Below are 12,407 nucleotides of genomic sequence, written 5' to 3'. Positions count from 1 at the left end.
AGAAGCTATAATTTTTGCTCTATTCACAAATCATAGTATAAAGCCCCTTTCTTTTTATATGGTGTCATTGAACTAAAGTTTAAAATAACATCTGTATCAATTTCTTTTTTGTGTACCTTTGTTATTAATACATACATAAGTAGTATTAATACATATTACTTTTCTGTTGTTAATTTGATTTTAATTTCAAAAATAAGAGTTCGTTTCCACCTAACTCATAAGTGAATTTTATTAATTTATGTAGTTTGTTTAACTTTTTGTGGAAGTTTTCAAAAAAAACATCTTTTTGAAAAATACAGAATATGTCATCCATATATCGGAGGTATAGCACTGGATTGTTTTCATCTTTGGTATTTTATATTAAACATATTTTTTCCAGTGTTCGCATAAAGTAATTTGCTATAGTAGTAGTATAATAGTTACACTATCTGTTTGTGTAAACAATTTCTTAGTATACTGAAGAAAGTTTCCAGTAACAGATTTTAAAAGTTTGATCTTATTTGATTTCGGTATGGTACTATTAGCTACTCCATTTGTTATCATCTGTAATGTTTCATTCAATGGTGCGTTGGTGAATAATGAAACTACGCCAAAGTTAATACAGTAGTTACCATCTTTAAGTTCGTACTTGGAGAGTTTTTCTAAATACTCTTTATTATTTTCAACACAAAACTGTTTTGGAATATGTGGTTTAATTATTTTTTCCAGAATTTTTACTAGTTTGTCTGAAGATAAAATTCAATACCAAAAATTCAATTTTGTTCAATACCTAAGATGAAAACAATCCAGTGCTATACCTCCGATATGTGGATGACATATTCTGTAATTTTCAGGAAAAATGTTTTATTTGAAAACTTTCACAAAAAGTTAAACAAACTACATAATTCAATAAAATTCACTTATGGATTAGGTGGAAACAAACTCCAATTTTTCAATATTAGAACCAAATTAAGAACAGATAAAGTAATAACAAAGGTCTGTTGAAAATACACAAGTTCAAAATTGAATATGATGCAAGCGTTTGTTGGTAATAGAAATGCTTTTAACGAAGTAAATGCAGGTTTAACTGCAGTGTAAGGCATAGCAGACTTAGTTTTGTTTTTTGTACATAGCAAAATAGTATATTCCTATTAAAAAATGCACGATATTTTTTAAATACATTTATTTTAAGTAGTTATAAGTTTAAACAACTTGCAGCGTAAGAAAGTATCTCAATCTCTAAACATTATTTAGTTAAAAAGAGTGATCCGACTTGTAAAAATATCAAATATTTAAACATAGTTTCAATTTATTAAAACTTTAAAAATATCTGCATAACATAAATAGTTTTTGATTTTTTTTGAATTAACTTTAATAATAATCAATCATAGGTTATTTTTATAACTTAAGCAGAAAGCTAATAATAAATAAAAACTGTTCTTATATTTTATATGAAAAAGTATAATTTACATTTGAAAGAAATATATTTATTAGTTAAAATGAAGAAAATATTTGTAATAAATTTTAAAAATACTTATGAAAAAGTAAAACATATTTCAATAGTTAAGTATTTATAACAATTAAAAACTATAAAAAAACTAGTTTTTAATTTGTTTTTGTATGAAGCTGACATGATAAAAACATAAACTGCTTTTGTAAAATGAGACATAAAAGACACAAAAAACTGTTCTAAAAGTCTAAGTATATTAATAACTTTAACATATAAATTAAAATATTTTTTCAGAAACGCTTGTTTTTAACTCTTTTTTGCTTTTTGATTAGCGTAACGTGCAGACATGACAACTCCCAGAAAGCTTCTATTATTTATGGCTTGAAGTGCAATGGCTGCCTGTTTAGCGGAATGAAAATGAAGAAAAGCGTAATTCTTACTTGATTTATTCATACTCGTATACATCTGTACATAGTTTTATAGTAAAACTTTTTTATAAAAAAGAACATATGAAATATTAAGTATTAAATATATAACAAAAAATGATAAAAAAAGACAAGTTTAAGTTGTATACTAAACAAAGTTGTAAACTAAGTTTAAAACTAATACACGTTAACTCGTTTTAATTTTACATTAAAATTTATTTCGAAATGAAAAACAGTAAAATTGAAATTTTATTTTAAAAATAATAACTACAAATTAATTTAACACTTGTATTTTATAACTACGCAAAATACAAATTGAAGTTTTTGTTAAGTTGATAAAATATCTTAGTTTTGGAATACATTGTTCAATAATTATGTAACTTACAAAATTAAATGTACAATTATAAAAGTTTTAAACTTTGTTAAATAGATAAAGTTTGAATTACAAGTTGAAATAAGGTTTAAATGTATATATTTAGCACGTTTAAGTTAAACAAAACTTTAAATTTCGTTTTTGACAAAATGGTTTACACTTAAATAAAGATTTTAGATAACTCCTTTTAGCTTAAATAGTTCAAAGCTTAGTCGTAATAAAAATTGTTTTTATATTAAAATAAGTTAAACTTTTAAACTCACTTTTACTTGTTTAACTTTTCTTAACTCCGGAAACCTCGTTATCAGGTCAAAATCAGTTGCCATTTGCAAAATATTTGTTAAGTACAAAACTGATTTTTCTTGTTCTTCTCTAATTTCACTTTTGCTCTTGACTCGACTGACCAGCAGTTTAAGTTTAAGATCTAATTTACATAAATTATGTTTAGTTGTTTTAATTTGACTGGCAATGGTATATAATCTTTAATATTTTCGTCAGTACTTACGTTTTAAAAACTATTTTGTTATTTTTTGCTGTTATCAACTTTTTATGGTTAATGATTTGTATCAACTAAATTTTATAACCGGTATGCAGTATTGATTAATTACAACTTAAAATATTTGTTCCTAATCTTTAACCACCAGTTAAAACACGTTTTTTCAAAGTCTGCAAGTCTGTTAAACTCTGCAAAGATGTTTAAAAAATATTTAGTATACTTTAAATGACAAAAAATAATAATAAATAGCTAAAAATATTTGGTCCTAGTACCTAGTGCACAAAAAACCTTTCGGTTATCAAGTCGCACACCGCGGATACCTTTTAACGTCTTGTCCAGGACAAATAAAATAAAAGTTTATGATTAAACTATAAAAAATAGTACTTTTTTGTTATGGTTTATATTTTTTTAAATAATTTTAAAAAGATATATTATATCTTGCTTTCGAACACATTAAATTTTATCACTATTAGTTTTTGTTAAACTTAAACTAGGTAAACAAGCTCTTATTCTCATATAAGTTACATCTATAAACTGATACTACACTAACCAAAAAATGATTTGTGATTAAGTTCAGTAACGGCCATTTTAGCAGATTCGTGAGTTGAAAATTTTATGATGGCATCAAGTTTACTACGTCCAAGCTTTACACTTTCCACGTTGCCATGTTTCTATTTTAACAAGTAAAGATAACTTTAGAAATATGTATAAAATATGCAGTTGACTTTTATAAAAGCAGTTATAGTTTAAAAACGTTTAAAATCTAGTCATAGTAGTTGTTTATTAAAGTTTGACAGTTAAAATATTTAAATTGAATTTTAAGTGTATTTTATAAAATTTGCTTAAAACTTGTTGTATAAAAACAACTGATTGGTAAAATTTTATCAATTTTTGTCAACTTTTTTTTCTGCATAACATACTTGAAAAATTTCTTTTAGCTTTTCTTCAGTACAGTAGTTGTAATAAAGTTTTACAAATAACTTTGTATAGCTATTATCAAGTTCTTCTTTTCTTTCTGTTTTGCTTTTAATTTTTGTCGTAAAAACCTATAAAATTAACTTTTTTAAATGTAATTAAAAGTTCACTTTATAAAAATGAAATAAAATTTCATAAGTTTTGTAACTTAAAATACATATATCAGTTTAAGTAGTGTTTTAAGTTGTTTTTAGTTTTGTATAACTTAACTATAGAACTAATTATTAAAATTTTCCAAAGACTATTAAATCTTCAACAGCTTTTATAAATTGCTCTAACAAAGTCTTGTATAATACTTTTAAACTATAATAGGATGAAAGCTTGGAACAACTAAGATTAAAAACTAAAACATAAATATATTTGATTGCCAAACACTAAGCACTAAATACTTTTTTTTTATTGTAGCCTATTTATTATTCAGCTGAAACAGTTTTTATTATGTAAGATTAAAGTGATGTTATGCTTTTTTTTGGCTTGCACCAAAGCGTAATTCGTAAGAAAAATATTTTCAAATTTCAAACTAACCCTACTTCCATCAAGATTTTCTATCAAGTAATAAACAACTTTATCAGCAGCCTCTACATCTTCAAACGTAACGAATCCGTATCTCATTGACTTTCCATGTTTGTTGGTAATAACCTTAATAAGTATTTATTAAACAATAAAATTGAAATTGAGCAGTTTAATACTAATTTTTATTATGTGTTCAAAAAAAATTTTCAAAATCTTCTTTCAACTTTTAACTGTACTGTTAATTTATTAGATAATTACAAAAAAGCAAATTTTTAATGAAAATAAATTAACAGAAGTATTTTATAATAAGTTTAAAATATTTATTTTTGCTTTAAAGTTTTAAGCTTTTATTTTTGATCAAACAAAATTAGCCTTCTTTTAAGTTATTTTATGAATGCTTTATTGAAAAGACATAATTTAAATTAAGATTTAGGCTAGTGTACAAACATGAACATTAGATAAATAACAGTTAAAGTAGTAAAAATAAGTTTTCTTTAAACAAATAACTAAATTAATAAAGTTATTTTCAGAACTAAAACTTATTCTACCAACTTTACATCTTGTCAGCGTTCCAAACCATGAAAACACATCCACAAGATCGTAATCATTCATATCAGGATGAAGATTCTGTAACATAACTGTAGCTTCTTTGTTGTAACGAGCATTTTTGTTGTCTATTTTGTACATCACCGTTAACACCCCACCTCTGTACCATGTACAATTCAACTCCTTTATTGCGTTAGCAGCTAACAATGTAAAAATAAAACTATTGTAAAAATACAATGAAATTTATTACTCATTTTTCTAATACCGTTTTAAAATTATAAAACTAATAAAAGACAATAACTTATTTTCGTCTGCTTAAGTTTTGTAAATAGAAAGCAATTTTGTTGTTTATTTTAAGTTACAACAAAACCGGATCTTTGAAAACATTTTTAATACAGACTGCAGGCTAACATTGGAGTGAAAAAAATTCTTTACATCAAACTTTAAAACTTAGTTTTTTAGCAAAACCAAAAGAATTATTAATCCTTTAAAATAGAAAATTCCAAAAGAAACTAAGTTGAAGAAGCCTAATAAGGAACTTATAAACTTTTATTAACAATAAAATATTTGGCTTATCTGTACTGAAGATTTTTTTTTAAATAAAAAACTTAATTTTAGAAACTTTGTTAAATGAATATAGCTAAACTTATAACAATTAAACTAAAAACTATGTAAACTAGTTTTAATGGACGGTATTTAGATGGTGAGGAGTTACTAAGTATAAAACGCTTTCACAGCCACAAACTTTTAATAACGTTTTTCGTTAGCATAACGTTTCAATAAAATTAAACAAAAAGTACTTTGTTTTATGTGAAACCTTTAATAAAATATACATTTATAAACTATATTTATGTGATGTACTATTTCAATTTAAATATACAACAAACGTAGATACTCGAATTAACATTGTCAAAAGTTGAGTTTTGACTGTATTTTGCTTTGAAAGGTATATCTGAAATGTTTTATAGAACTACAGGAAAATGAAATAAAGGTTAATAAAATATACATTTATAAACTATATTTTTGTGATGTACTATTTTATATTTAAATATACAACAAACGTTGATACTCGAATTAACATTGTCAAATATTGAGTTTTGACTGTATTTTGCTTTGAAAGGTATATCTGAAATGTTTTATAGAACTACAGGTAAATGAAATAAAGGTAACATACGTGTCTATTTGTCAATATATTAATTAAAATATATTTAAATTCTGATTTTAAACAGTATTGAATTTTGATGTTTAACCAATCAGGTTTCTAGTATACAATATTTAAACTCTATATTTAAAATAATTATGATTGATTGTATTATATAGTATGTACATAAAAAAAACTTTAAATTTTATATTCGAATAACATACAACTTTTTTAAATAGAGTTTTGAATGTTTTAATTTAAAAGCTGTTTAAATTTACATTATTTACTACAAACAATAAAGACTAAGCAATCATTGATTTGTTGAACTATTAACAGTGTAGACTAAAAGAAGGTTCTTACTGTTATAATAAACAGTAAAAGTCAAAATAGAAAGCTAACATAACAAATAAAACGTTTTGATTTACCATCTTTCTCCAAGTAAAAATTGACGTAGCCAAAGCCTCTAGACAGCTTAGTTCTTTTATTTCTACTAATGTACACAGAAGCTACTCCTCCGAAAGCTGAAAACGTCTCGTACAACTCATTCGGGGTGACTTTTGCATGCAAATTTCCAACAAACAGTGAAGTTACTTTGGAATACATTTTACTTTTTAAATAACTTTTCTATTGCTATTATGTTATTTAGTGAAAACTCTTTCAATATTTAAAACTTTTTCATTAACAAAATATTTCTTTAATGAAAATATTTCTTTTTAACTAAAAACTAAATTTTTAGTACAGTTTTTAAAAAACTAAAGTATTTATTAACAAAATAACTGAAAACATTTAAAGTATATACACAATTGTTAGTCTAATTTGTAAATTGTTTGTTTGAAACAACATCTATGTATACGTATGTTTTTTAAATTTATTTATAAAACGAAAATGATAAATATAATCACTAGCTTAAATTCCGAATAAAAAAATGATATATTTCTTAAAACCAGATTTAAAATTGTTTTTTAGTTAAAAAATTAACATATGATTATACGCAAAATTATCGTACAAAGTTCAAACTTTTCTTTATAATAATATGTACGCAGTTCAATTATTTGAAATAAAAAAAAAAAAAAAAAATTTGCTTTTATACTGATAGACAACTTTTTAAAAATTAAATTAAAAAAAAACTGTGTTTATTTTGTTTGAAAAAATTAAAGCGAAAACTAGTTCACCGAAAAAAAATTTGTTTGGCTAAAATATACCTTAATTAAAATTTCAAACCTTTAAAGATTTAGTTTAAACAAACTGAAAAAGTTATATTTTAGCAATGGTCTACCAAAATAACTAAATATAGATCACAAAAGCAGTTATATATGTTGTTATGTGTAATCAATCTACAATAATAACTGCTTAGACTTTTGTAAAGTGCAAGATAAAAAGGTTTAAACTAAAACATAATCCAAGTAAACGTTGACAAAAACAACTAACTATTTAGAAAAAAGAATAAAATTTTAAAGGTACTTAAGTTTTTTTTCAATCGATTCATTTATGTTCGACTGTTTATATAAAAGTAGCTGTTAAAATAAAATTTTATGTATATTAGATAAAAAGTAACTTGTTCATAAAAAAAAAAGTTTATATACAAAGTTTTTATTCGAAACAAGCTAAAATATCATGTAGCTGTAGAGTTTTAAAACACCTTGAAGCTAATGTTTTAGACTATTTATAATTTGGACAGTAACACTAATGTATTTTTATAAGTTTTATAGAGTACTTTGTGTAAAATTTTTGCACCGTATCTTATATTAACACAAAATAATACGGTTTTTAAAATTTAAGCATCATTTATTCTCAAAATTCTAAAAACCTATTAATAACTATAAGTATAAAATACTACTAAAAAAGCTATATAGATTTAGAGAATATTTTTAAACTTAGTCAGTTTTTTTCTTTCTTTAAACTGCTTTAAACCAGGTTTTATAGCTTAAAAAGAAGCAATACTTTTTACTGAGTAGTAAAAATAACTGCTTTAATACTAACTAATATTGTTTTTAACTAATTATTCAAACCATCTAGGTTAAAACGAAAGCAATATAATGCTTTTTTATTGAAAAATTAGTTTTTCAACTATCTTCTGTTTTCATGTTTAAGTAATTTCTTAAAAATGTACTAGACAAAATAAATATTTATATAAATTTCATAATTTCAAATATTATAAAAAAAACTTTTTTAGTTAGTTTTTATTTACTAAAAAACTTTAGACTTATTTTTATTATATACCATTCAAAAAAAATAGTAAAGATTATTTTCAATAGAATCATTTGTCACCTAACTATGCATGCTGAACCCAGGTCAAAAATTAAAAAAAGTCTAATTTTAGTATTTAGACTTAATTAAATTAGACATATTATTGACTTATTTCATGTATACATCAGTTAGTTAAACCTTACTATCATAATATACAGTTTACAAAGGTTAGGAAAGAAATCCCACTAACCAGTAATTACATAGATTCTTTTCATATAATTCTAGTGTAAAGACAAATCAAACTAAAAATTAAAAACTGTCAAAGAGTTATAAATTTTCTAAGCTTACAGATCATAAAAAAGTGTTTAGTAACTTTAATTTAAATATATTTTACCATATTGTCATAAATGTTTGATAGCTAAAATAAGACTTTTTAAGAAGGAAATTTATGTCAGGTAAATATAAGCAAATTAAACAAAATTTAACTAAACACTTCTGCTGTTATAAAAAATATGTTGAATGTAGTATCTTTAAAGCTATATTATCTTAATTATTTAAAAACAGTAGTTGGGAATTTTTTTTTTCTTTATAGTTAAAAAAGGTTTTATTGAGTTACATTTTTCAAAATTAAATATTTGGGGTAGTGCTTTTTCTTTTAACATAGCTTTACTGCGTTTGTTTATTATCAAATAAAAAACAGTCGCTTTTATTTAAATAACACGAGAATTACTTAAACCTTCAATTTATTTCAACTAGGTTTTTATAGAAATTAATTATACTATACGAAAACTGTTTTAGTAACGATGATTTTTTTTCTAGAACCTAGTTTTAGTTTGTATTATTGTTTATACTTTTATAACTATTAAGAGTTTTTTTAACATTCTGAATACATTTTTCTACATTAAAAATAACTGAAAAGTCCTACACGGCGAAACATTGATTTATATTTAGAATCTGTTAATGGAACCTTTAAAAGTTGTCTCCTTATATCTAAATAAATTGAGAACTTTTATTGCTCATTTTAGAAATTAAAATATAATATTATACTTACATAACAATGTTTTGATTAATAATTAATAAATAGATAAAGTTATATTTTTAATACTGAACTTATTATTGTTTGAATTGTTTATTGAACGACAAAAATATCAAGCGTTCAAAAATTTCAGTTCAAAGACCTTGTGTACAAAAAACCTATTGGTTATCGAGTCGTACACCACGGATACAGTTTAATGTCTTGTCCAGGAAAACTTACTAGGTCTTAATTGGATTTTAAATGCAGATAATGTAATATAAAGAAGTTTAAATGAAAATAATTTTACTAAATAATAAACTACTTTTCTAAAGAAAAAACTACTATACCTCTTTAAAAAATACTTTCATCAGACTATTATAAATTTCCAAAGTTAAATATTAAAAGAATTTTTAGAAACATATCAAACTAAAATATATAAAATTTATAATATAAGTTCATACAATTCTAAAAATATAATAAATGAATTGATGAATTTTGTTGTAAAACGTTTTTTAGTACACTATGAAGTTATGAAGTCTATATTTATATAAAACTTTTTTTCAACTAAATTACTTATTCTGTTTTGTTTTAAGAAAGTTTAATTGTTCAGAATGATTTTTATCAATTAAAAAGCTCAATATATTTATAGGTTAGTACTATAATAAAATGCATTCTTAACAAAACATTCAAAAAAATTTCAAATGTTGTGTAAAAATTATAAGTTAACACATCATCATGAGTTTTCTATATCAGTTATACAATACAAAATTGTTTAAAATAAAATCAGTTATACAATGTTCTTTATTTTAGCAAACAAATCTAGTTTTATCTTTTTCAAATTTAGCACAACTATAACTCTTTATTAAAAATAAATTTAGAAACTTAATTATAAAAATCCACTTTAGCCATTCATTTATGTATTAATAAAAATTTAATTTAGGGTTTAAATTTTTTAAGCTAACTATAAAATATAGTTTAGACCATCCAAAAATTAAGAACATAAGTTCATATAAAGAACAAAAAACAGTTAAACTTTTTTTAATTAATATTCAAGACTTAAATTTTGTAAACCGATTTTTTTGTGAACTGAAATATACATTTATACATAAATCTTTTTTACTAAAAAAACGAATACAATTAAATTGTTGTTGATTTGTAAGTGTTTTTCTTTAAGTTTATTGATGTTAGCAAAAAAAGTGCAACTTTTGAAGTTTATTAAAAGTTTGCATTTTTTATTCAAAATAGGTTAAGCTGTACAAATAGAAAATTTAAAGTAATACAGTTTCACCAAGAAAAAATCTTTCTTACTTTATAAAGCCATAGATTTTTTTAGATAATTTTTAGCTAAAATCTACTATTCTTTTAATAACGAAATTTACAAAAAATATACGTTTCACCAACCAGTTTAAAAAGTTGAATATAAGTTGAATAAGTTTATGTATTATAAGTTGACAAAAATGTGTACTTAATTTTTTAAAGCTTTAGTTTAAATTTCAAACGCCGTTTTTAATTTCAATGGATTGCAGGACTTTTGTGACGTACGACTCGATAACAGAAATGTACCATCGTACACTAGGTCCTCATATCAAACTTTTTAAGCGCTTTTCTTTTATAAAAACAATAGTAGAACAGTGTAAAAAGTATTTTTAAATCTATTCGAGTTCTTTGAGTTTACAATAAATAGTCAATAAAACAGTGTTAGTTAATATAAAATAGTGTTTTCTATAAGAACTATTTTCATTTACTTTTATTTAAATATGTTTGTATTCTATATAGTTAGGTGTGTGTTTGATTTAAACATTTGTTTTCTCTGTCTTCTGCTTAAGTGGCTTAGATTTTGTTGCTTGAGTCCAATTTTTCACAATAGTCAACAATAATAGTAGTATATTTATTAAATTTATCAAATATTAGATAGTAGTGTCTTAAAAAACTACGATAAAACATTTAAAGACAATAAAAGTTTGTAGTTTAGTTCTTGAAAACACGGTTTTCGTTATTTTTGAATTACTTTACAGATGACGAGTTTTCTTAAACAAGTATCATAACATATTTCAAACATTAACAGTCAATTCTATTTTAAAATAAAACCCAGCGCACACGAAAATCAAAAATTGTTTGTCACATATCCTACCAGTAAAATACATTCAAAAAGACGCCGCGCCGACCCTTGTCATAAATCAGGCGTCGGCAAATTTTGGTCCACGGGCCAAATACGACCCTCAAAGCCAAAATCTGCGACGTGCGAGGAACTTTTTAGCTAAGACATAACTTTTTAAAACCATTAAAATAAACTAGTTTGTATTAAAAAAATTAAACAATCAATAAGACTATTATTTAAACAAATATTCTTTACCAGCGCTTTATTATTGGTCACTTTATCATATTTTTGATTATTTTCATACCAATTATTTTTGATATCTGCGGCCCTCGAAGATTTTTTCTAAACATCGGGCCCGTGAGCAATTTTCTTTTCGGATTTTGCTCGAGAGTAACAAAATGCTGCCGACCCCTGCCATAAGTTAATGCATGATAACAAATATAAGTTTTATTTCAAGTAGTAGTTGTTTATAATTTGAAAACTTCCATGTACCGTTTGAGAATACATGTGTCATATAATTTTTTTTACGAGAAAACAGTTTTAAGTATTATATGTTTACCTTATTCCTTATGAAACTCCTATTTTTTATAATCCTACTTTAAATTAGTATGTTCATATATACATAAAGCTATTAAATAGATACGTTAATTTATCACTGTTTTCTCTAATTTAAATAAAGTTTTACTTTTGAAAAAGCTCTGTTCTACTTGAACAAACTTGTAATAAACTTTTATCTAGTCGCATTAACAAACAAAACATGATGTACTTTAAATTAATTAGCACTCACATTCTTATACTATGTATATTTTTTTCAAACTAAACTATGATACTTGAGACCAGAGTAGAGCCCAGTATGTACTAACTTTTATTGGTTTAGCAAACTTAATAAGTAAAAAATGCAATTTCCTTCAAATTAGTAAACACTTGTAACTAGGTTTTTTAATCAGACAAAATACCTATTAAACCTAAATTAATCTTTATGTATGTTACACAAACTCCTATGAAACATCCTTAAAGAGATTTATTTCGTTTAAGCTCGCTCTTTTTGTAAGCAAATTTAAACGGTACTCTTTCTTTATCAAACTAACCCATGCTTCTGTGTGTTAACAAGTTAAACTTCATCGGAGCTCTGTAAAAAAAAAACTGTAAGGGAGGCATAATAAATAAAGAAAGAGTACTGTTTAAATGTATTATTATCATATATTCCAG

The 12,407-nt window shown here is 23.6% G+C and overlaps 1 protein-coding gene across 1 annotated transcript; it reads right to left on the bottom strand.

Annotated features, from left to right (window-relative positions):
* Positions 1–1,735: 1,735 nt before the first annotated feature.
* On the bottom strand, positions 1,736–6,501 carry LOC145838847 (uncharacterized). Its single transcript, XM_082946470.1, has 6 exons — positions 6,324–6,501; positions 4,764–4,957; positions 4,224–4,337; positions 3,274–3,394; positions 2,491–2,651; positions 1,736–1,828 (listed from the first exon to the last, which is right to left on the bottom strand). Exons 1-6 carry the CDS (start codon positions 6,499–6,501, stop codon positions 1,736–1,738), a joined length of 861 nt encoding a protein of 286 aa, XP_082802596.1.
* Between the last annotated feature and the right edge of the window lie 5,906 nt (positions 6,502–12,407).

This window comes from Thalia democratica, chromosome 6 (genome assembly GCF_965202585.1).
Source record: "Thalia democratica chromosome 6, ktThaDemo2.hap1.1, whole genome shotgun sequence".
NCBI lineage: Eukaryota > Metazoa > Chordata > Thaliacea > Salpida > Salpidae > Thalia > Thalia democratica.
The sequence above is the reverse complement of the archived record's forward strand: the minus strand, read 5'-3'. Positions and strand labels throughout refer to the sequence as shown.

Excerpts from the sequence above, each read along its gene's own strand:
- LOC145838847 (XM_082946470.1), bottom strand. The coding sequence starts at position 6,501 with ATGTATTCCAAAGTAACTTCACTGTTTGTTGGAAATTTGCATGCAAAA. Across the intron at positions 2,652-3,273 it reads TAATCACAAATCATTTTTTG|ATCTTAAACTTAAACTGCTG; the intron begins GTTAGTGTAGTA and ends TATGTAAATTAG. Across the intron at positions 1,829-2,490 it reads GAAAAGTTAAACAAGTAAAA|GCAGCCATTGCACTTCAAGC; the intron begins GTGAGTTTAAAA and ends TCCGCTAAACAG.